The sequence below is a fragment of the Excalfactoria chinensis genome, chromosome 19 (genome assembly GCF_039878825.1).
Source record: "Excalfactoria chinensis isolate bCotChi1 chromosome 19, bCotChi1.hap2, whole genome shotgun sequence".
Lineage (NCBI taxonomy): Eukaryota > Metazoa > Chordata > Aves > Galliformes > Phasianidae > Excalfactoria > Excalfactoria chinensis.
The window spans coordinates 4,600,076-4,621,420 of NC_092843.1; the positions used below are offsets into that span (position 1 = coordinate 4,600,076).

The 21,345-nt window shown below is 43.6% G+C and overlaps 1 protein-coding gene and 2 long non-coding RNA genes across 3 annotated transcripts; 1 reads left to right on the forward strand and 2 right to left on the reverse strand.

The window, feature by feature from the left end:
* The first annotated feature begins 3,408 nt into the window (after positions 1-3,408).
* FOXN1 (forkhead box N1) lies at positions 3,409-16,796 on the forward strand. The gene is made up of 8 exons (XM_072353728.1): positions 3,409-3,621; positions 4,865-5,368; positions 6,765-6,875; positions 9,102-9,229; positions 10,129-10,225; positions 14,338-14,545; positions 15,019-15,546; positions 16,534-16,796. The coding sequence occupies exons 1-8, from the start codon at positions 3,499-3,501 to the stop codon at positions 16,794-16,796; spliced, it is 1,962 nt and encodes a 653-aa protein (XP_072209829.1). The 5' UTR covers positions 3,409-3,498.
* On the reverse strand, positions 3,531-8,394 carry LOC140260924 (uncharacterized). Its single transcript, XR_011905622.1, has 4 exons — positions 8,368-8,394; positions 5,285-5,386; positions 4,535-4,591; positions 3,531-3,783 (listed from the first exon to the last, which is right to left on the reverse strand). It is a non-coding gene; the product is annotated as an uncharacterized lncRNA (long non-coding RNA).
* Positions 9,329-15,093, reverse strand: LOC140260925 (uncharacterized). Its single transcript, XR_011905623.1, has 3 exons — positions 14,988-15,093; positions 10,452-10,629; positions 9,329-9,408 (listed from the first exon to the last, which is right to left on the reverse strand). It is a non-coding gene; the product is annotated as an uncharacterized lncRNA (long non-coding RNA).
* Positions 16,797-21,345: the final 4,549 nt, after the last annotated feature.

Genomic DNA, 21,345 nt, shown 5'->3' on the forward strand with positions numbered 1-21,345 from the left:
GCACCTCCAGGGATGGAATATGGGGCATTCACCACCACTTCCAAAGGATCAGTAAAATGAAGAAAGCAACGTGACATGGACTTTCACTGCAGGGAGTGGAAAAAGAAAGGATAAATACTTAGAAGATGAGCTACAAAATGACAGGAGAAAAGGACACCGAAGGGGAAAAAAAAGATGGCCTTCTTGTACCTGTGCCACTCTTCAGATCCACTGCAGATCCACTTGCCCTGAATTCAGTTACACACTTGCTGTGTTCAGCCCACAAACACGCTTTGCCGTTATCTCATGCGCTAGTTTTACCTGCCAACCAAGTTGGTTATTCATGAAAGAATCACAGTTTCTGTATCATATTAACGACTTTAACTCTTGGAATCAAGTCTGACTTCATGCTTAGATGTCTAGTATAAAGCAATGAAATTTCATACTGCTCATTCAGGAAACAGCACAATCATTCATCCAGAAAATAGGATGGAGTATGCAAAGGATAGGGTTTAGGAAATACCAGAGTTGCAAGGCTGGTAGGGAGATCTAACATCTTTCTTTCATTAGGTTAACTGGTGTTGTTGGAAAGGTGTAGCTCCTATCATCAAGGAACAACATGTACCAGGAATAGAAGAAAGAAAGCAGTAAGAAACCAATGTGGTAAAACCACAGTGTGGTATCACAGTGGGTAGACTAAAGTTCTGCTCCTGAAAGTGTTTTCTGAAAGCAAAACAAGACTTAGTGACAATTCATAGCAGTCCCCAGCCATGACCCAGAACATTTGGTGTCAGTCTCTTGGGTATAAGCTCAGAAAGAATGTCTTGTGTTCGCTGTAAGCCATAAAAAGCTCTGATTCTCATCCATGGTGCCTTTTTTGCCCTAAGATCTCCCATAGAACGACTCCTGTACATATGGCAAGCTTGACTCAAAAAGTTTTTTGGCGCTTCTACAACACTGGGACATTATTGGGAAAGTGATACTGTTGGGAGCAGATTTTTATCTACAAACTTAAAAGCAGAATACAAAAGAAAAAAGAAATCCCAGGTAGTTTGTTCATTCTTGGGTTGGAACCCAACAGTGTGACTTGGAGAGGAGAGAGGTGATTTAGTGCTGCAAGGAGGGGGCAGAGAAGAGGAGATCACACAACCTGAATCAGGCACAGAGCAGCGAGCTGCCTCAGGCATGCATGCAGGATGAATTACAAATTGGGGAACATCCAAAGCTCACCTTCCTCTCATGAAAACTGATCTCAGCCCCAAGGGATGGAGGGGGCATTTACAGTAAGGTACAGCTTTGGAGCAGCTCTAATGAGTTACGCAGCCCAGCGCTGAGCTCTGGGGAAGTGCATCGTCGGCAAAACGCCTTCTGATGTCCAGAAACACACAAAAAGGGATTGTTTGAGCAATGGATGGGTGCCACAGGGCTCCAGTCATGCGGAGCTAATAGGTCAACTGCTCCCTCGCTTGTCCACACGCTCAGCTGAGGTTACAGTTTCTCACTAATTTCTCTTTTCTTTCCTTTTTTGAAGATAGTTATCCTAGAACAGGAGCCAGAACTGTCACGCAACATTTACAGCAGTGAAATGACATGGACTGGGAGAAGTAGCTCCAGCTACATCTGGGACAGTCACTTTCCTTTTTCCAAATCAAAGCATCATTGTTTTCTTTCACAAGTCCCACATCTTGGCAACCCACAGTTTCCTCAGGTTCTCTCTCCCAGTAACAGTTGCATGACTTGATTGCAAATGATTTATTGCAACCCCAACTACTGACAGCCTCCAATGACCACAGGTTCTTCTCTCTTATAGAAGGAAGTCAGTACGTGATCTGGAATCTCTTTCCAAAAACCCATAGTAACAATGCAGATCACCACTAAGTGCAGGTTATCAGCGTGACCTTGCACCAGGACAAGGCTACTTCCCATCTAATAACACTTTCACTATACAGAGAGATTCATTACAGCATTATAATGTCAGTGAGACTCCTCCTTTCCTATCAGCCTCCATGAGATGACAAAATAAAATTAATCAACAGAGCCTGGCAAAATACTTGGAGGGGGGACAATCAATTTGGTTTTCCTGGTCCACATTGTATTGACTCTCCAAACAGCTGTGACACGCTCTGTTTCTGACATGCCCAGTTCACCCTTTAGCCAATGCTTTTGCTCTGGTTCTAGTGGTAAACCTAATGGGAAGATGAAAAAAAAATCAGGCATGATTATTCTCTGCAATCAAAGCTTTTTGACTTTCTTATTCTGATACTTTCTCTGATCTGATTTCTCAAAACGAAGCTCTTCCCTTTTCTTCATCTGTGAGCATTTGTCCCAACATCCCTTGCAACAGAAAAACCATTAGGCAGGACTTGTAACTGCACAAAAGCTCTTAATGAAATTCTAATGCTCAAGACCACAAATTAGGCAGCGGGGTTGAAGAACTGCAGTAGAAAGGAGAGGTCAGATACAGCTTTATATAACCTGGAGATAAGTGGGAAAGCTGCATTAAGAGGACAGACTGCCTGGAACAATTACAAATATACACATGAACATATTTCCAAGTTGTCAGTTTTCCCACCTGCTCCTTTCAAGAGGAGTTTTATGTGTATCTCCTCATCAACCTCCAGTTCAGCTACTGGGGAATGGGGCCGGTGCCCAAAACACAGTGAACTTTAACTCACATCATTTCTTTCCTGTACACTCAAGGTCTTATACGTGATTTCCAAGCCCCATTGTACTTCATCCCCTTGGGCACTGCAGTCTAACTCATCATAAATACAGATTTCTCTTTGAACTGTAAAAGCAGAATAGATTTTCCACATTTTTAAGTGATATATCTTTGTTAGCCAAACCCGATAACCCCTTCAGTTATTTACCTAACAGCCACTTAAACACGTGGCGAAGACTTTATGAATTAACCCTTGAAGTACCTTTTTTCCCCCCCTGATTTACACCCCTGAAATCTGAGTTGCGCCATTGCAGCCTTACTGTAAATTTACAGTGAAAAAGGACTACAGAAATACCAATGGCGAACAAACTTCTAGAAGATTAAACTCATTCAACTTACTCTGCCAAACGTCATTAGATACAACTGAAATATCTGAAGAGCAAAGATTGAGAACTCGTTTAAATACCTGAGATTTAAATTGTGCAGAACGTGAGGCACCGATAACAGAAAACAAAGCAAAGTTATAAGTTGATGGTGCTCATCGGTCTTAAGTAATGATAGGAACAAAGCCCTTCGTTGTATGCAGTCCCACTAAAAGCAATGACAGTTAATTAATAGAGCAGTCTCTCAGTAAAGCAATATTGCTAAGTTTTCTCCAATCCAAAGCAATGCATTTTCATTAACTTATGAAAGGGAAGAATTCAGATTAGGAATACCTTTCCTATAGAACAGGTCATTGCCCAGCAGAACATCCAACACTGCGACGAGATGGTTTCTTTTCCATTTTAACTTTCAGAAAACATTTATTGCAATTTTCCTTCCTTGTAACAGAATTCCCATCCGAAGTGGATCTGGTAATGGTTTCACTACTTCAGGATCAGGCTAATATTAAATTTTCTTCTTCGGACACTTTGGAAAGGGATCAACAAGAAGACCTGATGAAGACACCAGGGGATTCGGTATCCCCAATTCAGCAAACGGTGAGTGCTACAGACCAGAGCTGTTTTCCTCTCCCAGATGTACGAGCTCAGATAGACCCACATGGATAGGAACGAGAAAAACTCTGCCATATTCCAGTCTGCAGAAACCCCCTTGAGATTTCTTGAATGCTGGTTCTTCTGTATACTCCTTTTCCTGTTCTCCTGTAAGAGCAGCTTGGATTTAGAGAGGGAAAGGTGGAAAGGGGACTATCAGATAATCTGACCTTAGTTTTTGTATATCGCTGTACATTATGGCCCCTTCTCCCAGGTAACAGCAATTGGACAAGAGGAGATGGCCTCAGGTTGCGCCAGGGAAGGCACAGGTTGGATATTAGGAAAAGCTAGATAGAGTAAATGCACAGCTGCCCAGCGAATGGGGCAGTCCTCATCTCTGGAGGTGTTCCAGGACCATAGAGATGTGGCACTGAGGGCTGTGGTCAGTGGGCGTTATGGGATGGGCTGGGGTTGGACACTGAGGATCCTGAAGGTCTTTGCCAACCTGAATGATGCTGAGATTCTGTGACTGTTTTCCCTTCACTGAACACAATAACCCACTCGTCTTCAACATGTCTTCCCTAAAAGCATCCAAGATGTTACTCAACATTGATGTCAAGGAAAATAGGCATAATTTCTAAGCTGTATGTGTTCAGCTCCAGGACCCAGACACTGGTTCTTGTTAAGTGTCAGTAGATTAAAGGGTCCTTGAGTAGCTGTTAATTTCATTTTGCTAACAAAAGGGAAGGGAGGAGATGAGACAGGAAGGAGGTGAAGCTGCTTGCCCAGGCCCTTCATGGCTCACGGAATGAGCGTGATTACACTGATGAGAGGAAGTGATGTAACTGGCAGCGTGTAACACCAAGAACGAGCTCAGGCCCATTTGATTAAACTTGTGTATGGCAAGAATTGCACTTACCATATTCCTGTGGTTTAATCTTTCATCGTTTGATCACACATCATCTTCTCTCTGGAACTGACAGATCAACAAGGCAGAAGCTGCCTATGACATCCTGTTTTCCACGGATAGCTGACAGATTAGGATTATCCCAGCCTCCTTAATTAGTCTATCAACTTATCTTTAAACGGGTTTGGACACCGGGTAATGAGAAAAACCTTTCAAGTTTTATCTGCGTGGAGGTGGTAGGACTAGTAATTTTCTAATTATTGTCAATAATGTGCATATTCAATGTACTGGAAAAATATTTGTTCATCCTAATCCTAAATAAATGCCAACAATTCATTGCAGGATAATCCCAGTTACAGCTGCCAACCGTACGAATCAGACAGCAGGACAGAAAGGAAGAGCCCTGAGTCCTCCCACAGCCCCAGCCCTGCATCTCCAGCCCAGGATCAACTCCTTGGGAGATACCCCCCCAGCCAAGGGATTCACTGCAGCAAGAACAAATTCCAGGTCTCCTTCAGCACAGAAAAATTCCAGCGGTACAGTTACGAGGAAAACACTGTAGGAAATTACGACAGGTTCCTCAAGAGCAGCAGGAACCCCTTTCACCCCTACAAGAGGCAGATCAGTGAGGACGTCTTCCAGGAAGCACAACAAACCCTTCCACCCGAAGGTCCGTCTTTCAAAAACACCAGAAGTATTGAAGGTTTTGAGGGTCTCCCAGGATCTACGGGCCCTGATGAGTCAGAGTCATTTCCAACTCACCTTCCAAACATCTCCTCCGAACAGCCATGGTGTAACAGCCTCCAGTACAGCGCCGCAGGTCAAGATCACAGCTCACAAGTCATGGTCAGTATCTTTTCTGTTCTTAATTGGGGAAGAAAAAGAAGTAAGCTTTTGGAATTATTTTATCTCAGTGTGACTACATAGATTTTAATCTCTTCTGAAGCTGTAGGTCAAAGCCCATGACAGACATCTATATGTATTTGTCAGACTCCTCTTATTGCTTTTCCTTCTGAAAATCAATCATCTGAAAGGTGGATATGGGCAAAGGGTTTTCCAGTAGACAGGAGCCTTAAAAATTCAAACCCATCCCAATAACAGGCTTGATATCACTGTCATCAATCAGCGTTCTCAAGGGACAGAAGTTTATGGTGTTTTTCCAAGCATGGCACAGCTGCCCAGGGAGGTGGTGGGGTCCCCCTCCCTGGAGGTGTTCCAGAACCACGGAGATGTGGCACTGAGGGACGTGGTCAGTGGGCAAAGTTGGTGGTAGGTGGATGGTTGGGCTGGATGATCTTAGAGCTCTTTTCCAACCTGAATGGTTCTGTGATTTGTGAGGACGTGCATCTGAGAACAAACATCGATTTCTTACAGTGCCTTTGCCGACCTGCATTTTTCTTGGCACCAATAGAAGAGAAACTCTTAGATATCAGTTCCACTTAAAACTAAATACAAAGTCTGCTCACAGTATGTGCTGTGTAAAAGTATGTGGAGTCATTCGCCCTGTGTTAGTATCCCTACAAGGTATCTCTGCTGTGATCCAAAGTGCAAACCCCGTCTTCATAATCTCGTGTGGACAAAACTAATGAGCACACCTGCCAAGAGAGAGCCCTGATTGCTGGCTGTGAGATGGTTTTGAGACAAAGAATTGCAGGGTTACTGAAAGAAAGGGGGGTAAAAAAAAGAAAGAAAAATAATTTCTAAATGAACTAAGAGAATTTCACAAGGGATGGGGAACATTTCCAGGATACGTACCCACAGTAACTGACTCACACTAAGGATGAAGTTGATATAAACCTCCTGTTTCCTGGATAAATAATATAACCTCAGGTCTGATGAGTTTAATGCAAAACCTGTTCGTGGTTAATGAGAAAAATCCCTTTTTCTCTCCAAATTCAAAGCTGCAAAGAATGCAAAATTAGCACTGCATGTGCCTTATATGAAGCACCTCCGACTACTCAGACCAACTGCTCATTCATATCTCCACTGGTTCCATTAAAGAGCAGCTTCTAATCTCTTACACAGCTTACAGGCTGCTGGTAAGCTGATATTTCTGGACAAAAACATCATCTTATGGTCATCAAAATAACACAGACATTTGTCAATACTGGACATGGCACTGGGATGACAAGGGGATGGCAATAATGAGCATAGGGTATAAAGAAAGACAAGTCAGGACAGCAACAGAAGGGATTAAACTGAGGCATTTTCTCTAACAATGCTTTCCTTAAATATCTTCTAGCAGGATTCAGACCTCAAGCTTAGGACATCCCCACTGGAAGGGCAGCCTGGGTTGTACTGCTATCAGCCCCAAGTGCAGCAGATGTACTGCTCCTCACATCCCTTCCATCAGGTCAGTACCGTATGTCAAACCAAAAATGCTGTGTTCCTTATGCTATAGTCTTATAGCAGTCACAGTAACAACCCCCCCAAAAATAGATGAAACAATACCTCCTTTTAAAATCAATCACAGTAAGATGATGCTCGCTCCCCCTGAGTTTGGTGGCTCGTCCATCTCCTTTGCAATCTCTTGGCTCTTATATCATCCCCAGAGAAAAAGTATTCAGCTGAAGCATAATTAACTATAATGCTGATGTGTGACAATGCACGATATTAAAGATATATATATATATATATATATATATATATATATATATATATATATATACACATACATAAAATATATCACTGAAGTGAGCACACTTCCCTCTGTTTTGATACCGGTAATATTACTACTCATCTGCATTAAGCACATTAAAAAAAAGCCCACAACGTTACAGCTGAAATGTCTTCTGGGAGCTGCAAGGCAAGACACAACAAGCATTGCAGGAGGAGAAAGTCTCCCATCCACCTGCAGGTTGGCAGAGTGACAGCTCTCCTACGAGCGGCAGGCTTTGGTTAGAGTCTGTGCTATTGAATGGTATCAAAGTATGGCAATAGATTCTACTAACGAAAGAAAAACGGGGGGGTATCAGCAGCCAAAGTCATAAGGAGTTGAGGAGCTGTCCATGTGGCATCGATAGACCCGAGGAAACGGGCAGTGATACAAGACAGAAGACATGGAATAACACCTTTTGCATGTATTAATGTTTCACCTTTCAAATTCAAATGGAACGGACAACTTAAATCACGATGGAGTTAAACTCAGAACAGCCCCCCTAGCCTGGAGCGACTACGCCTTTCTTTTCATTAAAGGATGAGAGAGATCAACTCCTTCATTAATTCGGTCCAAATGATAAAGTGGCCTCACCTTCCCCTTTGCTGGACACAGCACAAATGGTGACTCAGCTGGTAAATTACTTCTTATGGACCTGAAAGAAGCGGCAGACACTGCTGGAGCCACCAACCCACCCACCATAAAACACGGATCCCTTTCATCCAGCAGAACCAGCTCCAGCCAGTTGTACCAGACCATTCCCCAGCCTTGCTCCCTCAAAAAGGAGTAATGAGACCAATAAAACAGAAATCATCATGAAAACACCCAGTTCTTGCTTTTGGTAGCGACATCCCAGCCAGTTCCTTCTTAGAACCCTTTCCTTTCAAAGAGCCACTGAAACCAACGGCAGGAAGAAAGTAAGATGTATAAATTAATTACCAGGATAAATTTTCTTGATGACTCTGAAAAATCCATATTAGAGTCTTTAGAGGAACCATAAAAACTCATGACACAGGGCTTGTAGAGGTGAGCAGCACCGCACCAGAACACGGCTCAGCAACCTTTGAGCACCAGCAAAGGCACGCAAGCAGATTTTTAATAGCCTGTGACATGATTCCTAATTTTGGCCTTGCCCTACCCTTGGCATCTGGAAAGATTCAGCTGCAAGAGGCAGAAATTCCTCTCTTACCAACTCCGAGTTGAGTGGGAGCCTTCGCCACACCAAGAGCCAACTGATGGTATCTCAGCTCCATGGGGCAGCTCTTCTTTGTTCTTGAAAGCTGCTTGCCAGCAGGTTGGAACTGCAATTTAGAACAGAACAATACGTGACCAACCGCTGTGATAGGAAATGGAAAGCAAACTGGCAGAAACTCTGTTGCAATCAAGGCAAGGCACACACTGTGTTTCCTTTGACCTCACTGGCTTTTTGCTCTGCTATATTTCTGTCAGGGTGACCTCATGATGGGCCATCCATTGCTGAGCATATTGAGAATTGGACATGCCTGGAGATCTCTTGAAGAGATGCCATTAAAGGAATGGCCAAAGGAGTAAATTCTTTATATGATTGTGCACACTCTGGAGATGATAGATAGGGTAAAACAACCCATTTTTCTCAGCTATTCAGTAGAATAATGGGCAATAATAAAGAAACAGTTCTTCAGTACTAAACCCACTGCAACATAACTGGCAGCAGCCATTATCCCAGCCCATTCCCCTCCAGCTCCTCCTCCTTCTTAAGCACTAGCTAGTAATACCAGTGGGTTTCAATGCTAGAGAGACTTCAGTTCTGCCTTTGCAAAGCAGCTATTAAACACAGGTGGAGGACAATATCCTCAGAATTAAAGCTTAGTATTTCCATAAAGAAAGAAACATCCTGAGAACTCGTTGTCCAGCCAAGTGACATCTCTTTGGTTGTTTCACCAGTACCCATCAGGAGGCAGCTACCCGGTGACCTACATCACCTCTTCGCACTACCCCTACCAAAGGATTGCTCCTCAAAGCACTCAAGAATCCCAGCAGCCTCTATTTCCCAAACCCATCTACTCCTACAGGTAAGAAAACATCTTTTCAACTCTTAATGCTACAGGAAACACACTGTTTACCCACGGCATATTTTCAGCATAATTTGCAACAAGGTGCTTACCTATCCTGTTCTCAGTGTGCTCCATACTGCTTGTATGAATCATAGCATGCTCCAGACTCTGGGGCCAAAGCAGAGGGAAATGAGATGCTATAAAGAAGAAAAGCAAGGCCTTTTCCAAATGCAATGTCTTAGGTGCTGCAAATCAGCGTAAGACTAATCACAATTAGGTGTCTTTGCAGGACCTGCATTAGTGCTATTTAATTCCCCATTAAGGGTGAGGAAATGTCTAGAAAACACATCAGATATGCTGCTTATCACATAGGATTAGCCCCCAAATGTCACTCTAGTGAAGCAGGTCAGATAAATTTTAATTATACCTTCTGTCACTCAGCTTGATGCTTTCCATGCGCCCCTTATCATTGTAGGCATTGAAGCACAGCCTTAAAGTGGAGTCCAGACTTAAGGTCTTGACTCCACTTTCTATCATTTTACTTGAAATTCATATTGGACATGAGCTGATCGTATTCTACATAGACTCTGACTGTCAGCACCATTGCTACTCATAGATCCAGTCAGATTGAGAGAGAGCTCTCAGATCTCCAAGCACGACCCTAACCCAGCTCTCCATACCCACTGACCACGTCCCTCAGTGCCACATCCCCATGGCTCTGGAACATCAATGGGAACAGTGACCCTACCACTCCCAAGGCAGCTGTGCCACTGCATCACAGCTCTTCTGGAGAGTAAATTGTTCCCAGTATCCAACCTGATTCATTGTATGGGAGTGAAAGCCATGGTCATTACAAGCTCTGAGACAAACAGTGTATTTTCTGACAAGCTAAAACGCTTTTCTTTCTCTCCCCAAAGCATCCTGATCTTCATGGCACTCAAAAACAGCAAGACAGGCAGTTTGCCAGTCAGCGAGATTTACAATTTCATGACAGAGCACTTTCCTTACTTTAAGGTGAGTTCTGTGCCTGCACACAATATTTGTACATAGCACAGCATGCAGTGATACTTAACACAAAGGTTTATTACGAACAGCTCCAAGTTTGAGCTTGCATAGATAACAAGTGGCCACTCCTCGCTAACAGCTTATAGAAGGGATAAATATTTCTAAAAACAACATCATCCCTTCCTCTCAGATACAGGCAGAACTGGTCCTGTTGCTTCCCTTGCCATTACAGTACCTCCAAAATCATGGAAGCAGTGGAAAGGGGATGTCTTCATAGCATCGTTGAGTTGGAAGGGACCTTTAAAGGCCATCAGGTCCCACTCCCTGCAGTGAGGACGGTCACCCACAGCTCCATCAGGTGCTCTGTTCTGGAGCTGGGATGTCATCTTGGGCAACTTCATCTCCAGTATGCCCTGGAAAAGGAAAAGTATAAGATGTGATAAATGGTACTAAGCTCATAATTACCTGGTCATGCTGGCGAAGGCATGGATGCACGGCTTGCATGGCTTGCACCAGATGCTATTGAGATTTAAATCTGTGCTGTAAGAGCAAATGGCTTCTTGCACTCAGGATGCAGGTGGGAAGAGATTAGTCAGCACGCAGCCCCAGAGCAGAGGGATTACAGTTAGATCTATAGAGAGCTGTAATTGAATTGCTGCTGCTGCTCTACACAGAGCTTTGTTCTTGCTGATTCCCCAAAAACATCTTGCTAGATGCCCAGAGCAAGTGGCCTACAGCTGTTAGCAAGACCTAAAACTAAAGCAGCGTGAGGCCGTTGTGCTTTCTATTGCAAATAAACATGCAGCAATTTGAACAGATTGAATGCAACTGCAGAAAGATGATTCAGATGTTTCTATTAAGAAAAGAGCACTAAGAATCGGGAAGAATAAATGTCTTGATGCAATTCTGCAGCGGCATCAAGTGGTTTTGAGGATAAATAACCAAAAATAATGATAATTAAATTAAATATGTCAGTAATCAGAGGGCAAGAAAACATCGTCATGAAGGAATCCATTAGGATCCATTCAACTTCTGTGTTTCCAGCACCCCAGATTCCCCCCATAGGAATCACTAGGCCCTCCATTGCTTGTTACAGCAGAGAAAAGGGAATATAAATAGAGCCCACCCATCCTCATTCCAGAAGTATCCCACAACATGATGAGTTTCAACCCAAGGAAAACACAATGGCACATGGCAAGAGCTGTGAAGTGCTCCCATCTCCAAACCAAATTAGACATCAAGAGGAGAATTCCAGCCATCCCAATATTCTTTTCCATTAATTCATCAGTAGCTGCGGAAAGTATTAATAACCCAAAGGAAACTAATTGAGGATTGAGAATGAGGACCCCGTGCCACCAACGTCTTGAAGTCAGTCCTGTGCAGAGCTACATTTCTTAGCACAATACACACATTGCACCATTTAAAGCAAAGTAAGGTGTTCTTAACCTGCTTACTGCCTCCTAGGAACAAGGCATGAATAGGTTTCAAGTGGAGAAGTGGGATTATTAAAATCACTTTTACGGTGTGCCCAAAGTAGTTCATCAGAGCAAACTGAAGTTACTTCTCCTCTATCTTACAACACAGCTTTAAATAACTGCTTTAGCCCCAGTATAAACCTCACCCTTCTCACTCATCAGAACACAGCTGTCCCACTGGGAGGTCTTCTTGCAGACCCTCATGGCTTTCTCTCCATTTATTTATAAGTCAGTGGGAATGAGGCCACAGCCTTTAGAAATACAGTCAAATCATTGGATTTTTTCATCCCAAACATCCTTAAAATAAGAACAGAATAAGCAAATGCGCTTATAAGGATTTAGCCCTACATCCATCCGTTCCTTAAGGCAGCACATGGAATCATCAATCTATGGCCAAAAAACCATACTTTGGAGAAACTTTAACCAGTTAGAGTAAAATAGAAACCAGAAAACAGCCTCATGTTGGTGCTACAGAGCTCAGTAAACAGCAGGATTCACCAGGAGGAGGGGAAGCAATTAAAGTAGAACTGAAGTAGAGCACAAGTGTATGTAGAATCTTGCTGGGAGACATGAGATGATACAAGCCTAGTCAAATTAACTCGTATTCGCTGCCACAGCAGATTTAGTTTCTATGATGCAACGATCTCATTTCTAGTTGAAACAGAGCAATCCAACTCCTACGTCCCAAAAGAAAAAAAAAATCATCTACACAGCTGAAGGTGAATTACTCTTTGATGTACCTCTCCCTTCTCTTGAGACCTAGATTTAAAGAGAAAGGGTTTTGCAAGATCACTGAACTCTTTAAACTTCAAGAGGCTGTCGGGATCAGTGGGTCTGCACAACGGCCTTTTTTGGCTCGTCATCTATATATTTTTTTTTTGCTTCGGTGCAATTAGAGAGTTGAACGCTGAGCTTTCATCTCGTTAATTGGGCAATTGCCAATGATCCAAGATGTTGGGAAGGTTCAACGGAGCCTAATTCCACATGGCTTCTTCCACACTGCTCTGGAAGCAACGATGGCCAAATAGAGCTGCAGCAAAACAACTCCGACTGTACGATGGTAGCTCCAGCAGGCAGAGCTCGGTTCATTAACCAAGCATCAAATGTGAAAATAAAAACTGGTGACAGAGCAGTACTTCTAACGCTTTGCTGGAGCATTCCTTCAGGGCCCAGCTAGGTAAATAACTATTTCTTGCTGTTCAGCAGTACCGAGTTTAGTGCAAGAACCTGTTCAACTCTTGGCAGAGCTCCCCGGAATAAATCCGTGTACTTTTTGCTTTTACGTTCCTAAAACGATCTCACCGTTCACACCCCCACACATCTGAAAACCTCTGAGAAACACACACCACTCCCAGCACTGAGCAGAAACACTAATTATCCCGTCTAGATACAGGCAGAGGTTTGTGCAGCCTCACACACACGGCCAGGAGCATGAGCACTCTCCCAGCTTAGCACAGGCAGCAGCTAATTGCACATCTTCCCTTGGTGAAAGTTGTATTCGCCTTTGGAGCTGGAGGAACACAGCTTGGATGTGATCTGCAAGGGACGAAAAACGGTCGTGGTAGAATCACAGCATCAATCGGGTTGGAAATGAGCTCAAAGATCCCCAAGTCCAACCCCAACCCACCCCACCATGCCCACTGCCCACGGCTCTCAGTGCCACATCTCCATGGCTCATGAACTCCTCCATGGATGAGGACTCCCCCACCTCCATGGGCAGCTATGCCAACGCATCCCCACTGACCTTCAATTTCACCCTATAGCAGAAAGGGCTGTAAGGGGTTGGGTTGGGTTTTTATGCTGTTTTTCTTTAATAATTGAAGTGCAGGTTGACTCACCTGTGGGACTGGCCAACAGAACGGTGAGATGCTGACATCAGGTGGACAAAAGGGTAGAAACGGTGCTGTTAGGAAAACCAAATGCTTCCTGTTGTAGCAAATTACATGGATTCAGCTTTCACAACTAAGCGATATTTTGAATGAAGTAGCAAGTAATGAGTTTATTAAGTTTATCAGGAATGTATCAGAAATGGAAAACATGGCATTTCCCAGCTTGTAGCGAAGGTCTGCCATGAAGAACAAGGAATGGAAGAATCCAAAGGTCAGATTTTATAGAATCTACAGAATCCTATGATTCTGTGGAATTTCTATAGAATCCAATGACTGTACAGATTTTCTGTAGAAGACAAGGAAGTGACACATCAGGAATTCACCATAAAAACCCTATGATACAGACCAGCATACTCATACGCAGCGTCTCAGTGTGATAAGCAGTATCATCTTTTTCCCTCTTGCAATTGACTGCAAAACTGTCCTCAGAGTAAGGAAGGAATTTTGCTTGACCAGAAACTGCCTAAATACAAATGGAAGAATCACTTTAATGCACTGTGAGGTTTAAAGAACCTCCCAGCTTAAAAATAAGTGTAAAGCAAGAAGGTATCGTGATCAAATGTAGAAACCCGTATTTCACTTGTAGGGCGCATGATTGAACCATTTGGACATATGAATAACTTTCCCTCTAACATAGCAGTTTCAGTCTCAGTATCTCCTAAGCAGTGTTATAGTCTCACCAAGCGAAGGATTCTGTATGGGATTGATTGCTCTTTTTCCTTGAAAAACCATTCTTAGATTGGCTTTGTGTTTCCAGACAGCCCCGGATGGCTGGAAGAACTCCGTGCGCCACAACTTGTCCTTGAACAAATGCTTTGAGAAAGTTGAAAACAAATCAGGCAACTCTTCTCGGAAAGGCTGTTTGTGGGCTCTGAACCCGGCCAAGATCGACAAGATGCAGGAGGAGCTGCAGAAATGGAAGAGGAAAGATCCAGTGGCTGTGAGGAAGAGTATGGCAAAGCCAGGTCGGTTATGAGTGAGCGTGTTGGTTCTCAAGCAGCAGTCCCCACAGCTTGCTTTGCAATGCACACCAACCTGTACAACAGCATTCATGCACAACTTAGGAAATATTTACAGATGCTTTCCTTAATATAGAGTCAAAAAAGCAGAATTAAAGACCTGGTTTTGCTTCTAAATAGGCACAAAGGTGTTCTATCGTGACGCCTAGTGAGATGTTAAAGCAACACCGAATGAAGTCCTATAGAATAAAATTGAAATTATCCAATAAATACCCAGTCTTTAGACATGACAATATATTTTTCCTCATACCATTCAGCACTGATTATTTAGAAGAGCTTTTTTCGGGCTTTTGGAGTTATTATCCTACAGGTTAGCGCTTTTGTTTGCCATCACACCCACCCATTCCCCAGCTGAAAGCCACGAAGATGAAGGCTCTACAGGAAATACCTGATGGATTTTGTTTTTCTTTGTTCTGCAGAAGAGCTCGACACACTGATAGGCGACAAAGGCGAGAAGCTGCGATCTTCCATCATGTCGTGCAGTCCGAATGGCGTTGCAGGTGCATCCCTCTCCAGGCAGATGGCAGTCCAACCCCACTCCTTGGGCGAGCCCTCTCTTTCCTCTATACCGCAGCCTCTGCATCCCATCCACACATCATCAGGAGCTCTCCACGCCAAGAACGCGTTGCCGAACTTGCTCGGAGGGCAGCAAACTGCATGCTACACGGCCCCACAGGGCTTCCCTCCAATCTCAAGTGCATTAATGCCGCAGACTCCCGACCATCAGACAATGTTTCCTTCTGGGGAGGCTCCAAACGAACTGCGGGGTCAGCCCAGCATCACCCAGGACTCCCCACTGCCGGCCCAGACCCCCCCAAGCTGTGGTGTGAAGGTGATGACAGAGCACTGCACGGCCCGCACGGTGCCCGACCCTCTGCTGCAGGAGGGGGACCTCAGCAACGACATTGATGCTCTGAATCCATCCCTCACCGACTTCGATCTCCAAGGTAGGGATCCAAGGTAGCCCTACAGCACAGATTTAGGCATAGTGCATCACAGCCCAACACAGCAATAGTATTCTGGCCACTGTCCCCAGGAATCATAGAACTGTTAGTGTTGGGAGAGACTTCTAAGATCACAAGTCCAACCATCAACCCATTTACACCATGCCAAGTCATAGAAGCATTAAGGCTGGAAAAGGAATCTAACATTGAGAGTCTAATTACCAACCCATCCCCACCAAAACCAACCACAGAATCATTACGATTGGAAAAGACCTCAAAGGTCACCACCTCCAACTGCCAAACAATTATAGAATGGGTTGGGTAGGAAGGAACCTCATTTAGTTCCAACCCCTGTGCCACAGGCAGGGTTGCCAACCATTAAATCATGCACTAACTCAGGCTGCCCAGGGTTCTATTCAACCTGTCCCTGAACACCTTCAGGGATGGGGCATCAAGTCATATTTCTGACTTTGCTTTGGTCAAGAAATCGTATGCCCAGTAATGCAGCATGCCATTCAGATAAGCTGGGTCACACAAAGACAATAAGCCCAGTTGTGCAGTAATATAATCTGCAGATTCAGTATCTTACAAGTAATTACAGAGGCAATTTCCCCCTTTCAAAACAGTGGTTTTCTTTCAGCAACAAGTTCATGAGGGCATGGTTAGTGGTCATAGTGGGGATGGGTTGATGGCTGGACTCGATGGTCTTACAGTGGTCTTTTCCAACCTTAATGAATCTGTAATTCTATTACTCTATGATATACCTGCAACAGAATCTTGACAATTTTCAGGCAGAATTACTCTCTTAACTCAGTGCTGCTCTCTCCAAGTTTTAAGTTTTTACGGAAACAGACTAATAACAACTGAACCATCACAAGTGACTAAGAGTCCTCACACATACACACGCAGCTTTATAATTACCTATTTCTCAGGGGGTTTCAAGAAAGCATGGGTAAAGAAAGTTAATCAAACCTTTCTGTTTTGTCCCAGGCAATCTCTGGGAGGAGCTGAAGGATGACAGCCTAGCTGTGGACCCCCTGGTTCTCATTTCATCATCCCCAACGTCTTCCCAGTGTTTCCCTTCTCACTGCCAGATGGAGAACAGCAACACAGTCACCATCCCAAATGGAACCCCACACAACAACCTGCCCGACCTCCAGCTCACTACACTTTACTCTGCCTATATGGAGTTGGATACAGTCTCTCCTGCCTACCTGAGTAACCCTGGATCCAAACCTATAGCACTAATGTGAACCACAGCTATCGTTCCTTTTGTCCACACACAGCCCAAGCCATCACACGCACCTGACTGCCATCCGCTACAAGAGCTGAAATTGCACCCATTGGAATAAGGGACCTTCCAGAACTCGTCTGCAGGATATGTAGCCTTACTATAATAATTTTCTACAGATACTAAAAAAAAAGAGAAAAGAGAAAAAAAAATTGGAAAAAAAAAATAAAAAGAAAAAAAAATTACTATTTAAAGAGAACGCTGTTAATTGCTGTGCCAATCGACACCATTTGATTAAGGCACTCCATCCTCCCCATCTTCCTGAAACTATCGGAAGAAAACAAACGATTTTCAGGTATTTTGTATGAAAGCAATATTATTCTAACTTATTTCCTGAAGCCGATGATGGCGACGTCATCTTCTAAAGAGTGCTGCAAATATATAAGATCCACCCATTGAAATGTTTGTCCTCTCCTTGAAAGGATTTCTGGGTTTCGACGAACAAGAACGCGATGTGAAGATTCTACAAGCATGAGAAGACCAAGGAGTAGCTGCTGACAGACTAAACCAGAGCAACAAATGTACCTTCATGAAAAACCTAGGGTTAACTGTGTTTAAAAATAAATATAAGACTGATGTTTTTTAATAAAACAAACAAAAAAAACCCACTTTAATAGAATTCCTACATGGCTGGAAATGGTTTGTATTCATTCCTCTGCTGTTGTCCAGATGAGCTGAACAGTGAGATGAGCTATTCAAGCATTAAATCAAGATCTTGCTTTAACTTCTACTATGCTTTTCCCATTAAGACAGAAAACAGTAATGATTGCAGCTAGCCAAGTCCACAGAGCTGTTTCAACACCTATCCAATATCAAATACATCCACTGGGGTCTTGGCTGGTGTTGAAACAGACCTCACTTTGGTATAACATACTGTTCCTAATGTGAATTAATACGTAAATACACTCTCTTGGATGACATCTCCATTCATGCCCTGTGGAAACATGGAAGAAACTGAGCAGGTTAAACTTTCATAGAGTCATTAAGGTTGGAGAAGAGCTCCCAGATCCTCAAGGCCAACCGCCAACCCATCAAACCCACTGGAGTAAGAGTAGGTCACTTACACTCAGGTTCAAATCTGCACCCTCAGCTATGCCTACCAGCCTAAACTTAAAGCAAAATCAGATTAGGGGCAGGCAGATAGAGAAGATTTAGGAAGAATACGTGTGACGTAACCTCATAATCTCTCATCATGAAGGCCACACTTGAGCTCCTCTCACTCTGTGTTCTTACACCACTAACAATGTTCCCAGCATTTCTACTTGGCAGAGGGGTTGATGTCACAAAACTACTTCAGAACATACCAGAAGGGCATTAAGAAGTTCCATCACTTTAAAAACACAGCAGAACTGTAATAAAGTATACGTGATTAAAGCCACCCTGGAGACTGGCACATGAAAAACCTATTAACGCTGACGGTATGGCTATGGACAATACCAAGATGAGCTACAGCAACTCCAAAGTCATAAATATTATATATTTATAAATATATATACACATCTATATAAACATATTCTACATTAAAGACTTAAATTAAGTGGAAAGCAATTCATATATTCTGAGATCTCCATTGAACAGACTGTGGTCTTTCAGATGCGCTAATGCATTCTGTATATGCAACCATACACATGATCACAACCAAAGGAGAGGAAAAAAAAGAGAGAAATCCAAGCTTCATAATACACTCTATATTTTCCACGGCAATAAGTCTTTGAAGAATGACCAGATGTAAAGCACAGAAAGGGAAATTAACACCCTGATGTGTTTTTCTTGTATTTTAGCTCATCTTTCTTGCCATACTGTACCAACAAGGCTTGTCCTCCCTTTGTAATTGCTAATTTATTCTAATCACTTTATTTTTTTCCAATGCATTCTATGTGTGAGATGCACAGAAATTAGAAGCCATTACGTAATTTTTCTTGTATTAAGAAAAAAAGAATAATGCATTAAAAAAGACTGCAAGTTATTAACTCATATAAACAGTCCGGGTTTGCCCTCCTCTCCCTTTAGGCTCTTCCATAGAGTTTCACTGTCTTGCTTCAGTGCAGCATTACTGATTATGACACGCACATAAAGAAACCAAACACTGACGTATGGGAATATGAAGAAAGAGTTATGCGATTAATTACAATTCCAGAACAAAAGTAAAACCCTAAGCCGTACCATGCAAGAAGAATTGTGCACACACTGCAAACCTCTGTGAGATGCATTTGCATTAAAGGCCATTTTAAGTAGCAGCACCGACACAGGAGGAAAAGAATGAAGTTTTCCCAGTCCAAGGTTAATGATGTTTGCTTAATCAGCCTGAATCAAAAGCATTATGCAAACAAGCGAGAAAAACAATCTTAATTACCATAAAAATATCTTATTATGAAACAGAAGTGCTCACTCTTGCCCTCTCCGACACACGATTAGGAAAACATTTGCACTCTGAAGTTTAGGCTTTACCGGCTTGATTTGGTGTGTTTCATTTCAACGTCAGAAGGTTCAAAGAATAGAAATGAGATCTGAACTCTGTTTTCAGGCTCTAATTCCTTGACATGAGCTCAGATTTACTGCTGCTAGACCTGTGAGCGAAGCAGGCTGCCTGCTATGCATTCCCCTGCTCCTGTTGTCAAGTCACCTCTGAAGATTCATTTCCTTTTCAGATACGTTTGCTTAATCTCTCAAAGCCTTGGCACAGCGCCGAGCCACTTAGAAACGTGATTAATGGGTATTAAGGGACAGAGAAAGCACTACGTAGGACATCAGTGCTGCTTGGTGTCTCTGCTGTGGGGATCTAGAACTAAAGGCACAGTGGGGTGGGGATGGACCTGGGGATCTGAGAGCTCTTTTCCAACCTTAACCATCTTACAGCTCTACCTCCTCAAGAGCCAGAATTCCTTTCCCAGGGCTGAGCTCACACTGACCTTGCTGCAAATCATTTCCCTACAGAGATAGCACGCCACAAGGCCAGCAAACAGCATTGAAAACCCTGGTTTGTTAAGGCTGCCAATTCAACCAGCTGACTAACAGAGCACCAAAACACCCCTCTGCTTGGGGGCCTATTTCTGACCCAAAGAGGGGAGTAAAAGAAAAACGTCGGGACTTTTTATGGCCCACAAAAGCAACCAGGCTTGGCTGTCGTTAGGTGAATTACTCAGGTTGCTTAATCACCAGGAAAGCAATTATGTCAAGGGAGGTGCAGTACACACAGGAGGGAGGGGGACGGTGACTGACGGCCTCACCTGCAGCCAGGCAGCCATGGGGCCCACGAATGGCAGCTGCTGGTCATCGAGCTCCACTCAAAGGGGACTTGAAGAGGAAAGGGAAGGGATGTTGGGTAGGAAGCACCCCAGCATCGTGCAGGCAAAGCTGCTGTGCCGGTAAAGGCACACCGAAGGAAATAAAGCAGGCTCTGCAGTGGGTGGGATGAGTAATGAGCTATAAACAAGGCAGGTGTGGCCCTGCAAGTATTTCCTATGCTTTGCTTTCCTCCCCAGAAAGCACCACGGAGGCGGCAGCCTGCAGGGTTTGTGCCATGTGTTGTAGGCACAAGGGCTTGGAAGGGCCATTTTAGGAACAGGTGATGTGAAGTATGAGTTTTTCAATAGAAGTAATTCTTTTAAAGCATTGGGAAAGGGGGTTTGACCAGCCTGAATGAGCAAAGAGTTTAAGATCTCATCATAAACTACTGAAGAATTTAACTTCAACCACATGAAGGAGCCCAGCGTGTTTGTGCCTGTTGGAGGCACCAGGTTAAAGCGATCAACTGGGGCATTCACCTTTAGCTCCATAACTACAGAATGTCAGAAGAAGAAGGAAAAAGAAAGCACTAATTCTCAATCTGGAACCGTTGCCTGACTCATTAAAGCTGAACTGTGAAGGTGATAGAATATCCTGTTTGCTATTCCCCTCTTCTAATTCATTCTTCATTCAGCAGAAGGAAAACCAAACATGTTTGGAACTCGTATCCTCCATATGTATTAGTGACCACAAAATAAATAGCCTTATGTATTTAATGTATTGCAGCTTCCCTGCCTGCTCTTATTTCTTGCTACACATTACTTTCATATGCCAGCTTCATTAAATCACAGGAAGATGGATGCCCTTGAATATGATAGATATAATGATAGAAGAACTACAGCATGATATGAGCATCCACAATGTGCCAAGGAGCAGACAGTATAAGAAACACAAACCTGAGGGGCAACCAACATCTCCACTCTAAGTCAAACTTGGAGTGCATCCCCACCACCGCTGAGCAATAACCCCACTACCAACCTGTGCTTGGGTCACCTCGCTGCAGGGTTCAATGCAGGTATGGTCACACAGCTCCAAAAAATGAAGATGGAGCGGGTGGAGGTCGTTCCGCTTCACTTCAGACGTTTTGCCTTTGGTCACTGTAGCAGAGACATGAATCACGATGTCACACCAGCTGCTAAAGTCAGTTCTCCATAGAGCAGCTGGCAGAGCCTTCCGAAGCACAACCAGCTGCAAAAACAGCCACCTGCAGAAGTTTTGTTAGCATG

Bases quoted from the DNA above. Each gene is read 5' to 3' on its own strand.
- FOXN1 (XM_072353728.1), top strand. From the start codon at position 3,499: ATGGTTTCACTACTTCAGGATCAGGCTAATATTAAATTTTCTTCTTCG. The intron at 10,226-14,337 runs GTGAGTTCTGTG...TTGTGTTTCCAG, and splicing joins AGCACTTTCCTTACTTTAAG to ACAGCCCCGGATGGCTGGAA. The intron at 15,547-16,533 runs GTAGGGATCCAA...GTTTTGTCCCAG, and splicing joins CACCGACTTCGATCTCCAAG to GCAATCTCTGGGAGGAGCTG.